The following is a 19,468-nucleotide window of genomic DNA, read 5'->3' on the forward strand; positions in this document are numbered from 1 at the left end:
AATAATTGATACATTATAATCAGTCTACAACATGATTCAGATGAATAAGTCAGCTAAATAAATCGAGACACTCGATAAAAAGTCCTTTATACAGATAATAACTAGAATGTCCTAAATATACTCCTTAATAAACAGATGAAACTTAGGCGTGGTAGGAGAGTTTTGAGGTTATGTGTGTCCCTGATGCTTCCAGGCAGCCTGTTCCAGATGGTTGGTGCTACATAGATAAGAGCACGGTCTCCGTAATGGGTGATTCAGCTGCGAGGTATCGCCAGCACAGTAGATAACGACATTCTTTTGGTTCAGAGATGGAGCTCGCAGAGGTATGGATAGGAAGTGCTACAAGGGGCATCGTTTAATTTCTGTCCGTTTGCTGCTACGCAGTGCTCGTTATTATTGCCATTGCTTGGCTCGCCGGGATTCCACAAACTGCTGGACAGGGGAAGAGCGCCGCCAAAGTCGATCCAGGTAAAGGTTCTCTCGCTGTCGCGGTCATTCAAGCCTGTCCATACCCATGGACCAACGAAAGTTCCGTACTTTGACGTCACGTATTCCCTCACTGACGTCATCTCTTCGGGAGTCTGAATGGCTGCTAGGTATCCACCAAGTTGAACGCAAGAGTCCCTCGCAGCGGTCCATGTCAGAGCGTTGGATTGGTGAAGATAACACGACTCAGTCTCAAAGTCACGAGCAGACCATCCCTCTGGACACAGGGCTGTTGGGACAATATTAAAACAAAAAAGTGGAAAGAAGATGAAATTGGTGCCAGAAAATACAGCTAATGGAATACTGCCTCTATAAGTACTTAGTTTAGCGTAGTTCCCAAAATCCATAATCAGGCAGGATACACACAATAATGTCCTTCCTTTAAAAGGTTTCACGGATTTAATCTTAACTATCTTGTAGAATTCGGGGCATTATTTGAAGGAGTTGTTAAAAAAAAAAATCGGTACCAAACGAGAGGCCGCGTTGTCATGTTGCACATAGATATCGACAAAAAGTGTATTATTATAGGCCTAATGCAAAACAAACTACGTAGCACTTCTCTAAATTGTGACCATCCATATCTCTAATATCCCACATCTCCATAAATCTAGTCCTCAAGTAGTACATTCGGACTCTCGGCCGTAAAGTACATTCTCTCTTTAAGATAATGTAAACACCTCAATTCAGGAAATGGGAATTTGACAAGGTGTTTGCCTTATGATTGTAAGCCACGAAAAACAATATATATCGTATGCCCTCCCACCGCCACAAAAAAAAAAAAAAAAAAAAAAATCAGTTACAATGGGACCCTCCACAACAATGACTTTAAAAATAACTAATCCATTCTAATGCAATGTAAAGATTTCAAACTATAAGTTATTTCCCCCATCTTACAGAAAACCCCATCCGGTTTGTTTCAATGGTCAAAGGAAAATGAGGATCTTTGTAGAGTATAATTAATGCCTAAGTTCTGTCCACTGTGTTCACACATACGCAGTTCCAATAGCATCCACGCGCTGAACGTGGAAGGAATAGACGCACGACTTGCTTTACAACGATCCACATTTCTCTGTGACCACTTAACCAAATTAATGGGGTTTTCAGCAAGATATAGGTAGGATGTTGAATTCTTAGACTCTGAAATCGCATTCAGACAGTTTAATCATATTAAAAGTTATCAAAGCAGAAATCCGCCTGTAAAGGGCGGGGGGGGGGGGGGGGGGGGCATACAGTATAATACCAATCGCTGAAACACGTACGAATAAAGCATGTCTTTCCGGTAAAATTCCTGCTGCAATGGCATTCGAAGTCGACCAATGTCTCTGAACAGTTTCCTCCATTACCACAAGGATTTGGCAGGCAAGCTGCATTTAAAAGAGGAAAAGATGTATGCTTATTCATCGTAGACCAAGTTGTGATAAAAGCATATATTACATTCATTGTTTTTGCTATAGGTTGTATCAAGTCCCAAGTACATTTCTAATTGATCGTTTTTACATCCACAACGAATGTTATTATGAAGACTAGGAATTTCATGACATTTCTCTCCCGAGGACTGCGATATGAAGAAGAATGAAATTTTCCAAAATGCGTAATAAACTACTTTGAAATTATCTCTTGTTGAACGTTAAATAACAAATGCCAGTTACACAATTTTATGAAAACGACGTCGACTTTGCGACTATCAGAACGGTGCAGGCCAATGTTGAGTGTTTGTGTTTCGAATTTTTTTTCCTATTATGATAATCTATAAAAGTACGATAGCGATATGCAAATATTCCACACAGGTGATGGGGAATATCCCTCACAAAGTCCTGTTTGAACAAACCTTATGCCGTGCCCTAGACCCCGTTTACAGTGCGAGGCTCGGCCGCGGCCGAGTCTACCTTCACTTCAGTGTAAACGCGCAAAGGCCAAATGCGAGGCCAAAATTGGCCTCGCATTTGACCTCGCTCTGGAGGTGGTCTCGGCCGCAGCCGAGCCCGGCCTTTTCTTAGTGTAAACGCAAACTGGGCCAAATGCGAGGCCAGTTTTAGTCTGGCTTCCAAACCCTCTGCCTGTATCTTTCGCTATTCAGGATATTAACCCCCTAAACGTCGAAAACTATAGTATAGTTTAAGGTGGGTTTGTCCTGCAAAAGATTTTTTCCTTCGGCAAAGGCCTTTGCCCGAACGGCGACCTCGTCGGCACGGAATTCATTCGGCAAGGGTCTGAAAACTAGACAATACCAAATTGCGTTTGTTTACAAGCAGAGCGCCACTACGACAATATGTATTGAAAGATTTCAATCAAAACCGCGACCGAGCCCAGCAGTGTAAACGGACAAAATTGCGGGGCCCGGCCTCGCAATTGAGGCTGGGCTCGGCGGCTCGGCCACGGCTCGGCCCAGCCCCGCACTGTAAACGGGGTCAATGCCGCGACAACGTCTGGAGAACACCATTTCTCATACAACAACAACAAACACACGCACACACACACACACACACACACACGCACCTAAACACACAAAATCGTACGAGAGAATGAGGGGTACCGTTTAAACAGACATACACGGAAAGCTATATACCGGGGTAGGTTTCCACAAAGGGGGTGTGTGCACTGATGCGACTACCACGCCTACCGGACAGCGCCGCCTAATGTTCTACATTGTGCACATTCAATCACCCTGATCTCAACTAGAAATCAGTAGTGGCTCGTGGCATGTCAGTCCTTCTTTGTCTGCAATGCTGCGCATACGGGTTGAGTGTATCAAAGGAATTTTAACCGCAGTTGCATTGTAATGTCAGGGTAATGCTATAGGCCAGAATTTGGCAAATGGTACCGTGACAACGTCCGAGTAACATTTTGCGTGGACCATTTTGAAAAGCAGGGTAAAAAAAAAAAGAGAAAAAATAACCTGACGCTACTCGGTCATTGCCGCGATAACTCTATTTTGATAGGCTCTGTGTAAGCAGGGATTTAGTCGACACATTTATCTATGAAAATGTATTGCCTACGATTATCGCAGCAAATTAGATAGGTAGAACCAAGGAGGTACTAAGCCTAGCATACCTCCTTGGTAGAACCGTATACTCAATCATCTATCTAGTCACCAACAGTTCTACTAGTACCCTGGGTGGGCGCAGTAATAATTGGTCATTCCTCTGGCCTCTTTTGGGACTAGGACGTCATAATTAGGGTGGTCCAGTTGGACGTACTTCGGAGTCAGCCTTATGTATCCGCCAGTCTTTTCGGAGAATACATACGGACACATGTCTTTCATCCCGTCATGTACACTTCGACACGCATCTCCATTTGATTCACAAATTCCTGTTAGACACCAAAGATTTTGTAAGGGGTAGAACTTAGAAACTACAAACAATATGGACAATATGACGACACTAATCGTGTTTCATTAATCATAATTCAAGTAGTATAATGATACATAGGCTTACTGAAGGTATAATCTTGGAGCTGCTACTCCATGATATCATGATCATGACATAATTAATGTATATAAACAGTGTTCAACATTGTTCAAAATTGATTTTTTTTTCCCATCTGTCGGCCCGTTTGAGCCCTATTGTCACACGTGGCCACCAAAAGTTAGCCCTTTTGGAAATTCGAAAACCCGGCATAGATGAATAAATAAATACATATATATATATATATATATATATATATATATATAATTATATATATATATATATATATATATATATATATATATAATTATATATATATATATATATATATATATATAATTATATATATATATATATATATATATATATATAATTATATATATATATATATACATATATATACATATATATATATAAATTATATATACATATATATACATATATATTTTTTTTTTGCGAAAGAAGTCACCGCTACGACAGCTTTTTGGCTTCTACACATATATACACATATATATACACACACACGCATATATAATATATATATATATATATATATATATATAATATGTATATATAATACATTACATATAATTATATTATGCGTATGCATATACAATACATTAGATATATATGCATTTATATACACACGAACATTCATAGAATAGATGTATAGTGGTAAAATGGAACTGCGTGAAATGTAAGGGCTCTAACTGGCACATTTTATCCTGTTTCCTGAATATTCATTGAATTAGCCTGGTCTAGTCCTACTGACAGCTAGGATATGTCGGTATACTTAAATTTTGAATTGCTGATATACCTATAATGAAGATCAAGTGATAATCTAAGCTGCAAGGAATACTTGATAAACTGAATGAGCAATTTGCGATTTCAGATCCGATCAAAATAAAGTAAGGCAATTTCTACTTGAAGCCTCGATTCGGTAACAGGGTACATTATACAAATAATGAATGTTTACTAGTTCAGTGGAACAATCCAAATCTGTCAACGAATGAAAATATTCGTACCATTGAACGAATGGAAACGTTCTCTGTTTGTTTTATACAACGTCCAAGTAGGTCCTAGATCTTTATGTACCGCACACGTACACTGCGCTAGCTGCATGCATTCTCAATACCATAAAAACAAGACAGAAACGCATTGGAACGAATTCACGAAGGTGGAAATAAAATGAAACCATGGTTTAAACCATGGACAAAAACCATGGAGCGCCAAGTGTCGCATGGAATATTTCATTACGAAATCAGTCATTTCGTTGATGAAATGATTATTTTGTAACGAAATGACATTTTGTAACTAAATGAACATTTCTTCCACGAAATAATTTCGTTAACGAAACGGTCATTTTGTCGACGAAATGACCAATTTCGTAACGAAATATTCCGTGCGACACATGGCGCTCCATGTTTTTTGTCCATGGTTGAAGCCATGGTTTCATTTGTACCACCTTCGTGAATTCGAGTTCAGCATTGCCGTAACCTTGTAGTGTAGGGAAGCAAAAGGCGTTCTGTGACAGTACATTCCGCAAACGCTTCCAGACGATGCACAGCAAACTGTATTTGTTTGTTTGTTGGTTGTTGTTTTTTTTCGTGCTCTTGTGGGGTTCGAACCCGCAGGTGTGCAACCTCACGTCTCTGAGACGTCGCCTTTAACCACTCGTCCGTACGTTCGTCGAGTCCGCGGCACCAACCAATTCCCCAAGTTCGTCGTTATTTAGCAAAACGAAACTAGTTTGAACAGCCACCATGTCTGACGTCTTGTTGAGAAACAAACGAGATTTTGTCGTCTACGACTGCGCTGCAGTTATAGCTAGCGCTCATACGTACACTTTACACCAGCACTACGTGCATGTACCGCACACGTTTACTGCGCGCTAGCTGCATGCATTCTCACTATGGAACACACAGTACATGCAGTACGGTACAATTTCTCGAACCGTGGAATATAACGAAAAAAATCGAACCAAGTTGCACGTAAAAATGGAACAAAAATTGTACGGCACGTTGAATGGAGCACTTATTGAATATCACGTCACCAACAATCCTCCAATCAAATGACAAGGATCTACTTGGAGGTTGTATGATACTGAATAACTGCTATTTGATTACCTGGCAACGCTGCAATGTGGACTATGAGCAGGACAGACAGGTTGATGAAGGCCTGCAAAAGACGAACATAAAAGAGAATGTCATTCAGGTACATCATGTTTGCTGATAGTTCTTCATTGCAAGGTCAGGACTTCAAGACAAATTTAAAGGTCAAATTGTCAATGAACTTTACGCGGTAAGCATTGATTGGCATAGTATTGCGACGTGATCGCAAGTTTCCACAGCTTTGAGTTATGACCACAAACTCACACCATCGTGAGATGATGTCTACCTGTGGTATGAGTCTTGTGGTAAGGTTGAATATAAGGAGTTTGTTCACAAAAACCGAAAAGTCCATATTTGCCAAATGGAGATATTTGCGATTAAATAAAAGTCAAGAAAAATAAAGAGAATAATAAGAAAATATTTACTTCTTTTGACCATAACTTCAAAAATGTACAATGTACCTTTATATGTAGTTACCAATATATCATTTAAAAGGTGTTATTTTGTACTTTATGACAGAGACCGTACTTCAAAATCTTCAAAAATGGACTTATCGGTTTTTGCGAACAAACTCTTCATGTAATGGTGAATTCCGATAGGGTAAAGAATCAAATGATTGATGAAATTTACCTGATAAGCATTACATGTACACACAGTATTGTGGTGTACTCTCAATATCTTTGCCACGGCTTTGAGCTGGGACCATCTTATACAAAACATAGGTACGTTATCTTAAGGTGTACATTAACACTGACTAGGTTAAAGGTTAAAATGTTAGTGCATATTTCAGCGCTGTATGGTAGGTGTTCAACACACCGACCGGGTCTATATCGACCGACCGCGTACTATAATGGCATTGCGCGTACAGAAAGAAAATGTACGCATGGGACTACGCGCAACGGTGTTCGATTCTTCACCGGGCTACGCTACCGAGTAAAATGTGGCGAAAACAACTAAGTATTCCCCCTAAATTACCGAAATTTAGCAAAATCGAATAAGGTTTATCGTGTAACTACATATAACTATAGGCCTACCTATGCTGACCCGTTGTTAGATGTAGAGTATCCTTCCGTAATAAATTTGACGATTTTGACCGCAAAATTGTCACCGCCGCTTGTGTACGATCGTGCACACACGTTACTACACACATACACATGACATAAACATTTTGTCGCCCGCTACGACCGTACGAGTTGATACAGAAACGAGAAATGAATGTGAAAAAACAAACCGACTCATCTACCTGTAATTTATTTCAATTACCATGAAAAGTTTCCTAATGAAAATCAATTCAAATTCATCAAACAGTCCTTCAAATGTAATATCGAAGGATTCAAAATATATTCAAATGTTATTGGGGGGGGGGGGGAAATGACTGCTACAAAAAAAAAAAACAGCGGCTTGTCGAAAAAACGCATTTAAGTGCCCTTTATACGTATTGTCAGGGTGGTCGGTTGAAATGAGCAGGGCAACTGAGTGCGGGAAAAATGAGACCCCACGCGTTCGAAGCCGCCATCTAGAGCGCGTGCCTCAGATCGCATTTTCAGTGCGCGCTTGTGAATCCGGAGTATTTTCTCCACACGTGAGTAAAATTTCAGGCAAATTGTGAGATTTTTCACGTTTCTATTGATAGAAAAACGTTAGGTGGCCGGTATTATGAACACCCAACCATACTTGTAGAACAGTGGAGTACTGTCAATAACTTGCAACAGTTTTGAACTTTGGCCACATAATTCACACCACTACAAGGATGCATGTTAAGTTTGATTGATGATTTAAAGGCGCATAGTCCCTAGGGTTAGAGAGCAGTATCAGTGCCGTATATGTACGGCACTGATACTGCCGATCACCGTTAGCATGAGACGAACATTGCTGAAGTTGAGCTGTCATCAAGAGTAAAGCGCGTAGGTGTTGCTAGGTAACATTGCCTTCGCTGTCTTCTCTGCGCGTCACGCAGTCTGTAGTGATGCCAGGAAGCGTGCTTATGTGTTTCTTAGTATGACATTACAAAAGAAGTTTGCTATAAAGCTGCCACCCCCCTCAGCCGAATCATGAGCCGAACTGTGATTGGACCACTGATCACAGTGGATCAGACTTCTGCGGACTCGGGGAAATGGGCCAAGGCGTAAGCGCTATAAAGAGGAGTCGATAGCGTAGGTCTCTATAGGAAACTTGCGCCGTGCGCCCGCGTACGCATTTGACTAAACCACCGGGACCATGTGCCTTTAAGTATTATGCTGTGTACTCTCAATAGCTTTCAACAGCATTCAGTTTATTTACACCATAGACATAACCTAAATATGTCTGCTAAATTGAATATTTTTGGTAAGTTGTTAATCTATAGTTCTAATTTACTTGCAGTTCCATAATTTTTCTCATTTCATTTCATTTCAATTTATTTTCATATTTCTCACATATATCACAATACAAAGTAAATTGATACGAAATCTATACAGAACATAATTCAAAATAGAACTTCACCGGAATGTTCAAAAGTTTGTCTTGGTATACACAAGGTCTGTATACATGCGAGTTAAACTGAGATCATAATGCGAAAAATATGATGGGGCCTGCGTAAAAGCAAGCTTGTATAGAGCCGCAGGTCCCGTGGTAAAATCAGATTAGGGGAAGCATAAGTACAGATATTTTTAGACCATACTATAATTGGGGGATCCGATTAAAACGAACAAGATCAAATCAAATGTTGCTATATAAAATACAGAATAAAACACTGAAAGGTCACATGTTGCAACTATAACCTACTCCAAGTAAGGACATTGAGAGAACAACGACTGAGATTGTAAGGATTTAAGTGGGTGTGGAGATATAGATGATGACGTAACAGTTTGGCATAAATACATAAATGGAACAATATGTAACAATCTCCTTTAATAGAATGAGTAATATTCTACGATTTATTACCCAATAGCTCAGTATATGCAACTCATAATACGCGTGTGGTTGCTTGTGAATATTTTTGTTTTGACATTTTTAATGCGTGTTGTTTGTGGGTGAGTGTGCGTTTGCATTATGGTTTTGTTTGTGGATTGTGCATAAATATACGCGTGTACGTAACAGTCTTTTAACCTGATTTTCAGATTTTTACATAATATTTATGAGCAACTATAAATTGGTTATACTGGGAACAGAGTTTCAGATTTTATAGTGATTGGGATGAGGAAAAAGATTGTTTTTGAAATGTATAACAAATCACAATGAACAAAGATGATGACATGGCAGCCTCACTATAAGAATGCATAAGTAGGGGCTCAAGGAAGCAGGAAAAAAAGAAGAAGAAGAAAGCACCCATAAATTCTACACAGGTGAACTTGTTAAGCACGTGGTATTGTAATGGTACAATGTGTATTACATTGCTACATTTCTGAAATATGTGAGGCTCTTATGTCATCATTACTGATCAGTGTAATTTGTTTTTGGTTTTTCAGAATATTGATTTCTATGCTCAAGGACCACAATAAATTCCACAAACCTATACATGGAGCTGTCAAAACCATACATAATGTTACAAGAATAGCATATTGTGAAAGAATGGCACCAGCTAGGTACAGTGTATTTTGAACAAAAATGTATGCACAAGAAATTCACAGTATAATGATCACAATCTCTGACGTATTCTAACAGAGACAACGAAATCAAGAAGGAAATAAGCATCATTAGTGGCGCTTCAGGGGGGGGGGTATGTAGTGGTTTTGATCCCTCTGCGCTCCTTTTTTGTTTTTTTTTTTTGTTTGTTTTGAGGGGGGGGGGGGGAGGAGTTGGGGGGTTGAACCTCGCTGGAGCATTTTCTTTTTTTCCCTTTTTGCCTGCCGAGCTTGAGAGAGCTGTGGTAGAAAAAAAAAACGTATGAAGACTATTTTTTTCTGTATTTTTTGGGGGGGTTGCCTTCTTGCTTGTCATGATCCAAGCTACTTAACCACCCCCTTAGTAAAAACCTAAATTTGTCCCAGGTGGTGCACTTTCACAATTCCAGTTGCAGAGCGGGAGGAAATAGATTAAGGAGTTGGAGTTTATTTATATGATGCATATTTTTGTAATACACAATTATATTATACTAAATAATATATAATATAGGGATCACCGTGCCGCACGAACTTTCAAATAATGACCTGTCCAACAGATATGTTGATATACACAGTTGGCGCACTCTTGCTGTTGGTGTACTTCCCCCATCCCCACCCCGTCCCCACAAAAAAAAAGGAAGGAAAGGAAAATATGAAACAAAAGAAACACAAAAAAGAACAGTTAGTTATGCGTTAACCTATCTGCACTAAACACTCTCGTTCATAAGACCAATAAGGGCACTAAAATTCCCTGAATATATACAATAGCAGGATATCAAAATCAAAATGAAACAGGTACATGTGTCTCTGTTGTTTTTTTGACGTTACAATCAAATTTTCTCTTCGTTTTACCAAGCAAATGTTCCAGCATTTTGTGATCAATTCTTTTTCGAAAAGGATATCCATACTCTTTTCAGATTATCACGTGTCCTAGGATATGCAAACGTATGTTTGGATGAAGAGAAATAAAGACAGAGAGATAGTTAGTTTATAGAAGAGAGAGAGAGAGAGATGTCGGTGTCTCATCTCTAACGTGCTATGACAAACGACAACACAGTACGTGGCGTGGTTGATCACAAACAGCCATGGTTTTAATTCATTTGCACTTTTGCTTTTATAGGCGGGAGGCCAAGCTGTTGCTTTCCAGAACAGATCATTATTAGATTATTATGAGAGTTAGTAAAACCTAAAAGACCAAAGCTTTTAGAAAGACTCATTAGCATTATTGATCAGTAAGCATCATATTATGCTCGCATGGTTCCGAACACAGGTATAGCTGTTACTATGACAACAGCATGCAGCCAGTATACATTTGGAAAACGTAATAATGTAAATGATCGTCGCGCCTGCTGTCCCACCTTAATATACTCGGAAACAACCAAGGCGAGAGAGGGACGCCGAGGGTACGAACGAAATAGCATACAACGGTAGTCCCTATTGGTCTACCATTTAATACAGGATAGATTTTCGAAAAGAACACACGGCCGAGAGAAATATTAGACTGACAGTAATGTAATGTAGGTACGTACAGGTGGGAATAGTTTTAATGTAGTAAATGGAGTAAAATTAGGTACTTGGCAAGAGAGGGAAAAATAATGATGGCACTTGGAAGCTGAAAGACTTGAAATGGGGGAAAAGGCCGTAAACCACATCGGGCATGAAATATCTCAAAAGGATTTGTATGATATACATACAAAAGACTATGGCCAAAATACTTAGCTCTCGTTCCTCCACCAATTTTCAGAGAACCTTCAATCCCCCAAAACAAGATTCTTTTCGCCAGTCGACACAGAATGGACAGATTGTTAAATCAGCAATCAAGCATTCAGGCATTAAAGCATTAAAACCTTTCTGCGTGATTAGTTCGCGTGCCATCGAACAATTAAGAGTATCGATTGGGCATGAGGAATGAATTTCATAGTGAGCTCAGCCTTGATTGCTATGTACGTCTTCATACGAGTTTCATAGCAGACCAAGCACACTACTACGTTGGAAAAGGGTAAATAAAAAAAAAAAATACACCCAGCTTTGGCACAGAGAAGGAAGAGATACTTTGAGAATTTTAATCTTTCGATCAATGTCATTGGGAACCTGGGGTGTTACACCAAGCTGTTCTTCAGGCTAAGAGCGACTTTAAGAACGACTGGTGATTAGTTCTTGTGCAGAATTATTGAAATTCTGATGAGTACAGCACATCAGAGCGTGTTCCAGTCGTTCTTAAAGTCGCTCTTAGCCTAAGAACAGGTTTGTGAAACACTCCCAGGCGTATTAGGTTCCAGTGATGAACGAAGTAAAATGCTACATTAGAGTATTATTCTTTCCCTTCTCGATTGCTGTAACATTGTACGAGGAATTAAGAGCTGCAGTCAACTGTAACAAAACAGATTTGCTGAATTTATAGTCAGTGCCTGTATGCTTCAGAGGTTAGACTGGTAACCGGTAATTTAAAGACTCTAGTACCAGTTGTGTGTGTGTGGTTTTTTTTTTTTTTTGTAGAAAATTTTAAATGGACTGAACTCAATGCCCTTTACTAACAATCCTCTTTTCAAAACTCGATAGGCAATTTATTGTCCTTTTAACAACATTCTGCCTAAAACTGCATATAATAATAATAATAATAATAACATTAATAATAATAACAGTGGCTACTTGTATAGCGCACAGGTCCACTTTTCAGTGCTCATGGCGCTTCAAAAATGAAAAGATATCATATATTTACATGCATATACATATTCAAACATTTCAACAAATAAGAAAATGGTAAACAAAAACAAATATATACCAAATAAAGAATACAACATATACTACCAATTAAAAAAACAATATTGATCCAATATTAATGACATACAGCAATTACAGTCCTCAGTATGAAAGGAACAGATAAGTTTTAAGTTTGGATTTGAATGACTCTGTCGATGACAGTTTCCTTAACTGAAGAGGTAACTGATTCCACAATTTTGGTCCCATAACGGAAAAAGCACGATCACCATACCCATGTTTTACTCTTGGTGTTTGGAGTAAGAATGCATCTGGGGGGCGTTTCATCAACGAGTTCGTCGGAGGTTTTCACCGACAAATTTGCTATCAGCCAATCAGAGGCAAGGATTTCAGTAGCTTTTAACAGTTGTCAGTGTAAATCACTGACAAAAAGTTTCATGAAACGGTCCCCTGATGATGAACGTAGCCTTCGTGTCGGATTGTATTTTTGAACAGAATTACTTATGTATATTGGGGAAAAAGAATGAACTGAATGATTTACTAATAACAGAATCTTGAAAATAATCCTTTTTTCTACAGGTAACCAATGTAAGGAACGGAGAACTGGTGACATAGAATCAAACTTATTAGTAAAAGTTAACAATCGGGCGGCAGAATTTTGCAACCGTTGAAGTTTTGTGACATCTTTTTTTGAAAGATTACACAACAATGAATTCGAAAAATCCAACCGAGAAGAAATCAAAGCATGAATAAGTATCTCAGCTGCAGATTTAGACAAATATTTCCTTATGAAACTTAAATTACGCAACTGATATCGAACATTCCGCTGAATATGAGTTACATGACTTCGAAATGACATTTCCTGATCAAATATGACACCTAAATTACGGGCTGTTTTCGACGGAGTAATGCAAGTGCTACCGATGTTGACATGACATGACTGATAATCAACTTTGCTTAACATATGCTTTGATCCCAATAACAGAAACACAGATTTATCATCATTTAGTTTAAGGCCATGGGATGTAAGCCAGATTTTCAGGTCTTGCAAACATGCTTCGAGTTTTGCAATGGCGGATGACAATGAAGACACAGTGGGTTTAAAAGACAAATATAGTTGTATATCATCCGCATAACAATGATAACTAATACAATGCTTGCAAAATACTTCACTAATTGGTTGCATATACAGAGAAAAAAGCAGCGGGCCTCCAACAGAACCTTGAGGTACACCAAATTTTGTCATAGTTTTACAAGAGGTAGAATCACCAATTCTGACATAATGAGATCGATCACATAAGTGGGATATAAACCAATCAAGAACAGTTCCTTTGATGCCCAAATATCTCAGTCGTTGAATCAGAATAGCATGATCGACTGTGTCAAAAGCTGAGCTCATATCAAGCATGATAAGAGCAGTGATGTTACCACTGTCTAATTCTCTGAACACAATATCTGATAAGTTGACTAACAGTGTTTCTACACTATGACAAGGCTTGTACGTAGATTGAAATGAATCAAGCAATTCATTATCTTGCAGATACATTGTCAGTTGTGAGAAAACAACCTTTTCAAGCAATTTACTTAAATAAGGTAAATTTGAAATTGGGCGGTAATTTTTTAGACACTCCTGATCTAAGCCTGCTTTTTTCAAAGTTGGATGAATAACGGCTTTTTTACACACCTGTGGAACTACACCTAATCTCAGGCTAGCATTTATGATTCTTGTGATAACGGGTGCTAAAACTCTGCCACACTTCTTAACCAAATCTGTTGGGATTGGATCAAGTTCACATGATTTGTTAGATGAGTTCTTAATAAGCTTTTCTATCTCATTAACAGTGACAGACTGAAACTCATTCAATTCTGACTTGACTTCACATACAATGTCATTTGGCTGTTCACAACGAGTTGGGAAACTCCGTTGGATTGCCACAATGTTATCAATGAAATATTGATTAAAACAATTGGCTAACTCAACTTGATCACCATGAGTGAGGTGTTCTGGCAAAGGAGATCGCTGTTTTCGGTAAAGAGTAAAGCATTAGCAACTTTGTACAACTTCTTTGTATCTTTCCCACAATCCGTAACTTTTGAATGCTATTGTAACTTAGCATCTTTAATCAAGGCATTTACACATCGCCTTTGCGCATGATACATCTGCTTGTGAATCTCCAGTTTTGTGGACCTTGACTTCCTTTCTAACTGTCTACGAAGCAGTTTTGCTTGAGCTATTTCTGGGGTATACCATTCCGTATTGGGGTGTATTGTGACCTTGATTCGTTTCTCAGGTGCCAACTTATCAAGGGTGGCAGTGAGTAAGGTGTTATACAAATTCACTTCATCATCAACATTATTAACTTGAGATTCAGCTGATGAAAGAGACTTAACATGAGTATCAGCAACAAACTCTTGTGGGTTTACAGATTTCAAATTCCGTGTCACAACAAATGTTTTTTTTTTTTTTTTTTATACAACGTTTAGGAAGGTTCAATTCACACATTATTGCTGAATGATCTGATATACCTTCCACAACACCGGTATTACAGAGTTGTACAGCGTTACCTTTATGAGTTATAAGCAGATCTAATACATTGAAAATAAATCACTGTCATGGATCTAACATTTGGAAAAATGTACGGGACTTCATTCGAAGTGCCACCTCTGTCAACTCATTTAAAAGGCATTGCAAAATGATTTGTTTAATTGATAAACTTAAGATGGCATTTGCACGAGTGTAGGAGTGTGTATGAGTGTATGTGTGTGTGTGTGTGTGTGTGTGTGTATGTGTGTGTGTTTCTGGGTAGGTACTTGTGTTTCTGTGGGAGGCTAATGTATAATTTATCTTACCCAGATTTGATTTCTTTTTCTTTAAATTGCCAGTGTACAATCATTTAACGCTTTAGTAAAGTCTTTAAATCTATTGTTTACCCCTTTCTCTATCCGGGAGTCAAAGGGCATAAATTTCACACACAAACCTATGGAGAGGTATCAATGTGGTACTCAAAAGGTTAACAGTAGTGTATTTGTGTTTCTTCTTTATTACCATTTTTATAAGCATGTGGATGCGGTTTTCTCTTTTCCTTACTCAGATTGTTATATGTGGATCCGTTGCAGGGCTCTTTACCGAGATAAATAACGAAAATGACGTATTTGTAATGTTTGCAGTCCTCGTGGTCCTTGGAATTAAGACACGATCTATTAAACATACAGACCTGTATTTTTTTTTTCATCAGCGAAAAATGTTGTATTTTCTTGAGGAATACCCTTTTCCCACCAAGCAGCTGTTGAGTTCTACTCTATCAGCGACACATATCGAGATAGTACAATGACAGATCAAAATGTGCAATCAGATGTATACTTTACGTGCCTCATAATGTTTGACTTTGTCGATTTCTCTCTATCTCGTAGAATTCTCAGAAATTTGTTGTTGCTTTGTTGTTGTTGTTGTTGTTGAGAAAGCATAAGTTTGCTCGACATACGATTATCGTCTAAGGCTACGGTCACAAAATCAGCCTGCTCGGCGACCGGTCGGCGAGTTTTTAGCCAAAACTGGTCGGACAACGACCGGTGACCAACCAGTAACCGACCAGGCGCCACTGATTTTTAGGGCATCGGTCGGTCGCCGCTGAAGTTTTAACCCTATAAAGCCCAAGGGGGGGGGGGGGGGGGCACATTGTGCCCCCCTACCAGATTTTCGTTCGCCACTCCTTCGCCCTTAATTCGATTTCAACCAAATTTGGTGACTTTTCCTAAAATCTTATTGCAAACATTTTGATATATAATTTTGCTATATTTGATGTTGCTGGTTGCCATGGCAACCATAAACTGACAACCATGTCAGTCAGATTTTGCATCTTTTTTGTGTTTCCATTTCATTTAACAGCATTACAGTTTATGAAATAGGTGTTTCTTGGCTGAAATTTGTTGAAGGAGCAAAATTCGAAGTAGTTATGGTCCTGGAAAGTTTTTCTTATTATTTCCTTTGTTTTTATGTGACAAAGGCATAAAACAATAGATATAATAGAGATAATTGAAAACAATAATATTTTCTAAAAATTGCCCTTATATTTTGAGTTATTTTGATTCCTTCACCCTAGTTATGCCTCTAATATCATTACTTGATCATATTATCAATTTCCAATCTCAAAATTCCAGTATTATGCAAATATGAAATGTCATAACTATATATGTACCCATCCCAAACATTTCATCTCAGGTCTCATAATGTATCATTATGTTGATATGAATAGCGCCCCCATGTGGTGACCTTGAGAAATTTCAACCATAACAAATAATAAAATTCCACTTGCTTATCATTTGTGGCAAATATGAAAATGATTGGTCTATAATAAGACATATGTAATGGGGATAAAGAAATTATACAGAAAAATCATGTTTTTAGCATATTTCCTATGTATTTCTTTATATTTTGGTAAATAGCGCCCTCCATGGGTGACCTTGTGAAAATTCAAATGTACGATCATGTAGAGTATGAGTTACTCTACCCACGTGCCAAATATGACGATGATACATCAAATAATAAAAAAGTTATATAGGGGGCACAATGTGCCCCCCCCCCCCCCCCTTGGGCCTGCGAGGGGTCAAAATAGCTTGGGCTTAATAGGGTTAACGCGGAGTTAAAATTTCAGCGGCGACCGACCAGTTTTCACTCGCTGCCCAAAATACGCTCAGTGTCCGAGGCGGGAACCGCCCAGGCACTGACCTAATCGAGCGGTCGCTGCCGAGCGATTTAGGGAACAAAAATAATAGAGACAAAAATGACAACAGCACAGAAGAAAACCAAGAGAATAGATCGAGCGGTCGCCGTCGAGTGATCTAGGGACTAAAAATGTTAAGATAAAAATGACAGAAGCACTGAAGGAAACCAGGGCCTATAGATGGAGAAGATAATCTAGCGCAATGTGGAAGAAGGAGGGGGAGGGATAAGAGGCAAGGAAACCCCACCAACATCTCAGCATCTCAACATCTTGGCAACAAACATGAGAGACATGGAAGTCAGAGGCAACCACTTTGGGGCAAAAGAGATGAAAGCTAAGAGTTAGTGTCGATATGTTGACGTAGTTAAATATGGTTTGGTTACCTTATCATTCATCAAAAGCCTATTGATTGAAGAAGAAATAAATGACAAGAGATGGAAAATTAAGATATGAAATTAAATAGGAATAGAAAAATACTGTGAAATACAGAAGCAAACAGGATATTTTGGAAAATTCTAATCTATTCTAATCTTTGTTCCATCTTGGATGTTCCTCAAATTTGTTTTATTTCATAATTTCTAGTTATCTGAGGTATCACATAGCTAAGGTTTGTTAGTTGATAATGTAATTCTTCGATCTTTTGCTTCGAGTTTTATCAAAAATAATTAATTAACACATCTGAAATCACATAGGTACATTGATAAACACAAGTGGCTCGTGAGAAATTTCCGGCAGAGACCGGCGGGTGGCCGCCGGTACGCGTACGGGTCACCGGTAGATGACCTATCGATCACTCGTCTGTCGCTGAGCGCTTTCGTAAAAATCGGCCGGTGGCCGGTGGGAGATCGTCCAGTTGCCGATGGGGCATCGCTCGGTGACTGCTCGGACTCTGCGCGTTGCAGATCCCCATATTTTGCCAAAATTTTACTGAAAATCGGTCGGTGACCGACGGGAAATCGACAGGGCACTGCTCGGTCATCGCTAGGGTTTTTACAGCCTGCTCAACATCTCCAAAAACTGCTGAGTGGTGCCAAAATTTCAGCAGCGACCGAGCAGGCTGCAAATTGGTCGGTCGCCGGTCTGAGTTGTGACCGTAGCCTAAAAGCACCCCTTGACGCACGTAACTATGACAGCATTCCTTCTATGCATAGCAAAAAAAAAAAAAAAAAAAAAAAAAAAATATATATATATATATATATATATATATATATATAAGGAATGCTCCCGAGCAATGTCTTTTTCTCTTTGATTGTGAACACACCAAGAAATAAAAAAGAAACGACCACTTGAACATCAAATGTCAAAAGTGTCTCAATGATATGTTACTTTTCTACCTACAAAAGGAGTCCATTGGAACTCCGTCGTCAAGGATGTTTTCGAATCCTCTTACAATACGTCAACCAGCACCCTATCAGGTTCATTTCTGTCATTTGACGAAATATCACCTTTTCCTTGTTATAAGTGGTTGTGTTTGAGGTTGTCCAGTGATTAGCAAACAGCCAAACTCTGTCAACATGGCATGACATAGCGGATAGTGCTGTACCAAGATTTTTTCAGATCTTTATTTCTTTGTTTTTACACGCCGTCACCATACTAAAATAAACTAGTAAATGCCGAATGTAGTTGAACACAGTTCTCTATAACAAAACTTACCGTATTTTCCCCATGCTTCTCTCCCAGGTGTAGAAATCCCATCTTTCCACGAGAGGGCCAATTTGTATGACTGATGCCTACTCCGTGCAGGTACTGGATATACGAAAGTTGGGTTGGTACATGTATTCCTATATTCATGAAGCAATTGAACATCACTGGATAGAAAAAAAAAAAAATGAGGCGGTGTAACTTTCGGTGTCCTACCACAGCCAATCATAAACTCTGATGTTATCTAGCTTTCATAGAGGAACTCATGAATCATTCATGGGACATGATTATCATATTATTTGCATAGATATTCATCACCTCTGTTTCAGCCGTCGTGTTGACATCACGTTGTTCTCTCAGTTGATCGCCTCATCACACATTCTCATTCCGAGTTTTAATGCGAGAAAGCGTTCCATGCACTGCAACCATAATTCCACTTCATGGGGCAGTGCTGCCCTGTAGAAATTTAGGCATTAAGGCAATGAATAATGAAAGCACACGGGAGAGTATTTCGATGATCACTTTGGTATTCCTTTTATGTGAAATATCGGGCCGATATAGGAAATTAAAGTGGCAATCCTCCGTATCTAGACAATTTGATGACCTTCATTAGAGACACGCGTAGCGCGGGCATTCATTGGTGAACCAATTCATTCGCTGCCCACACGGGGTGCATACAAAATCACGAATAGCACTGGTCAGCGAACGCTCTTCGGTCACGGTCGACTCCAGTCGAGATTCTGCCTATGAGTGTGCTGTACACAGTAATTCATTACGGGTATTCTGGGAAATATCTCGGGCCAGCT

The 19,468-nt window shown here is 39.0% G+C and overlaps 1 protein-coding gene across 1 annotated transcript; it reads right to left on the reverse strand.

Annotated features, from left to right (window-relative positions):
• Positions 1-302: 302 nt before the first annotated feature.
• Positions 303-18,716, reverse strand: LOC139734084 (C-type lectin BfL-2-like). The gene is made up of 3 exons (XM_071644900.1): positions 18,675-18,716; positions 6,017-6,068; positions 303-715 (listed from the first exon to the last, which is right to left on the reverse strand). Exons 1-3 carry the CDS (start codon positions 18,714-18,716, stop codon positions 303-305), a joined length of 507 nt encoding a protein of 168 aa, XP_071501001.1.
• Between the last annotated feature and the right edge of the window lie 752 nt (positions 18,717-19,468).

The sequence above is a fragment of the Diadema antillarum genome, unplaced genomic scaffold (assembly GCF_040938485.1).
Source record: "Diadema antillarum isolate AM-2024a unplaced genomic scaffold, OU_Dant_1.0 scf00000025, whole genome shotgun sequence".
NCBI lineage: Eukaryota > Metazoa > Echinodermata > Echinoidea > Diadematoida > Diadematidae > Diadema > Diadema antillarum.

Bases quoted from the DNA above. Each gene is read 5' to 3' on its own strand.
- LOC139734084 (XM_071644900.1), bottom strand. From the start codon at position 18,716: ATGGGATTTCTACACCTGGGAGAGAAGCATGGGGAAAATACG. The intron at 6,069-18,674 runs GTAAGTTTTGTT...CGTCTTTTGCAG, and splicing joins AGAAGCATGGGGAAAATACG to GCCTTCATCAACCTGTCTGT. The intron at 716-6,016 runs GTAATCAAATAG...TTGTCCCAACAG, and splicing joins CCACATTGCAGCGTTGCCAG to CCCTGTGTCCAGAGGGATGG.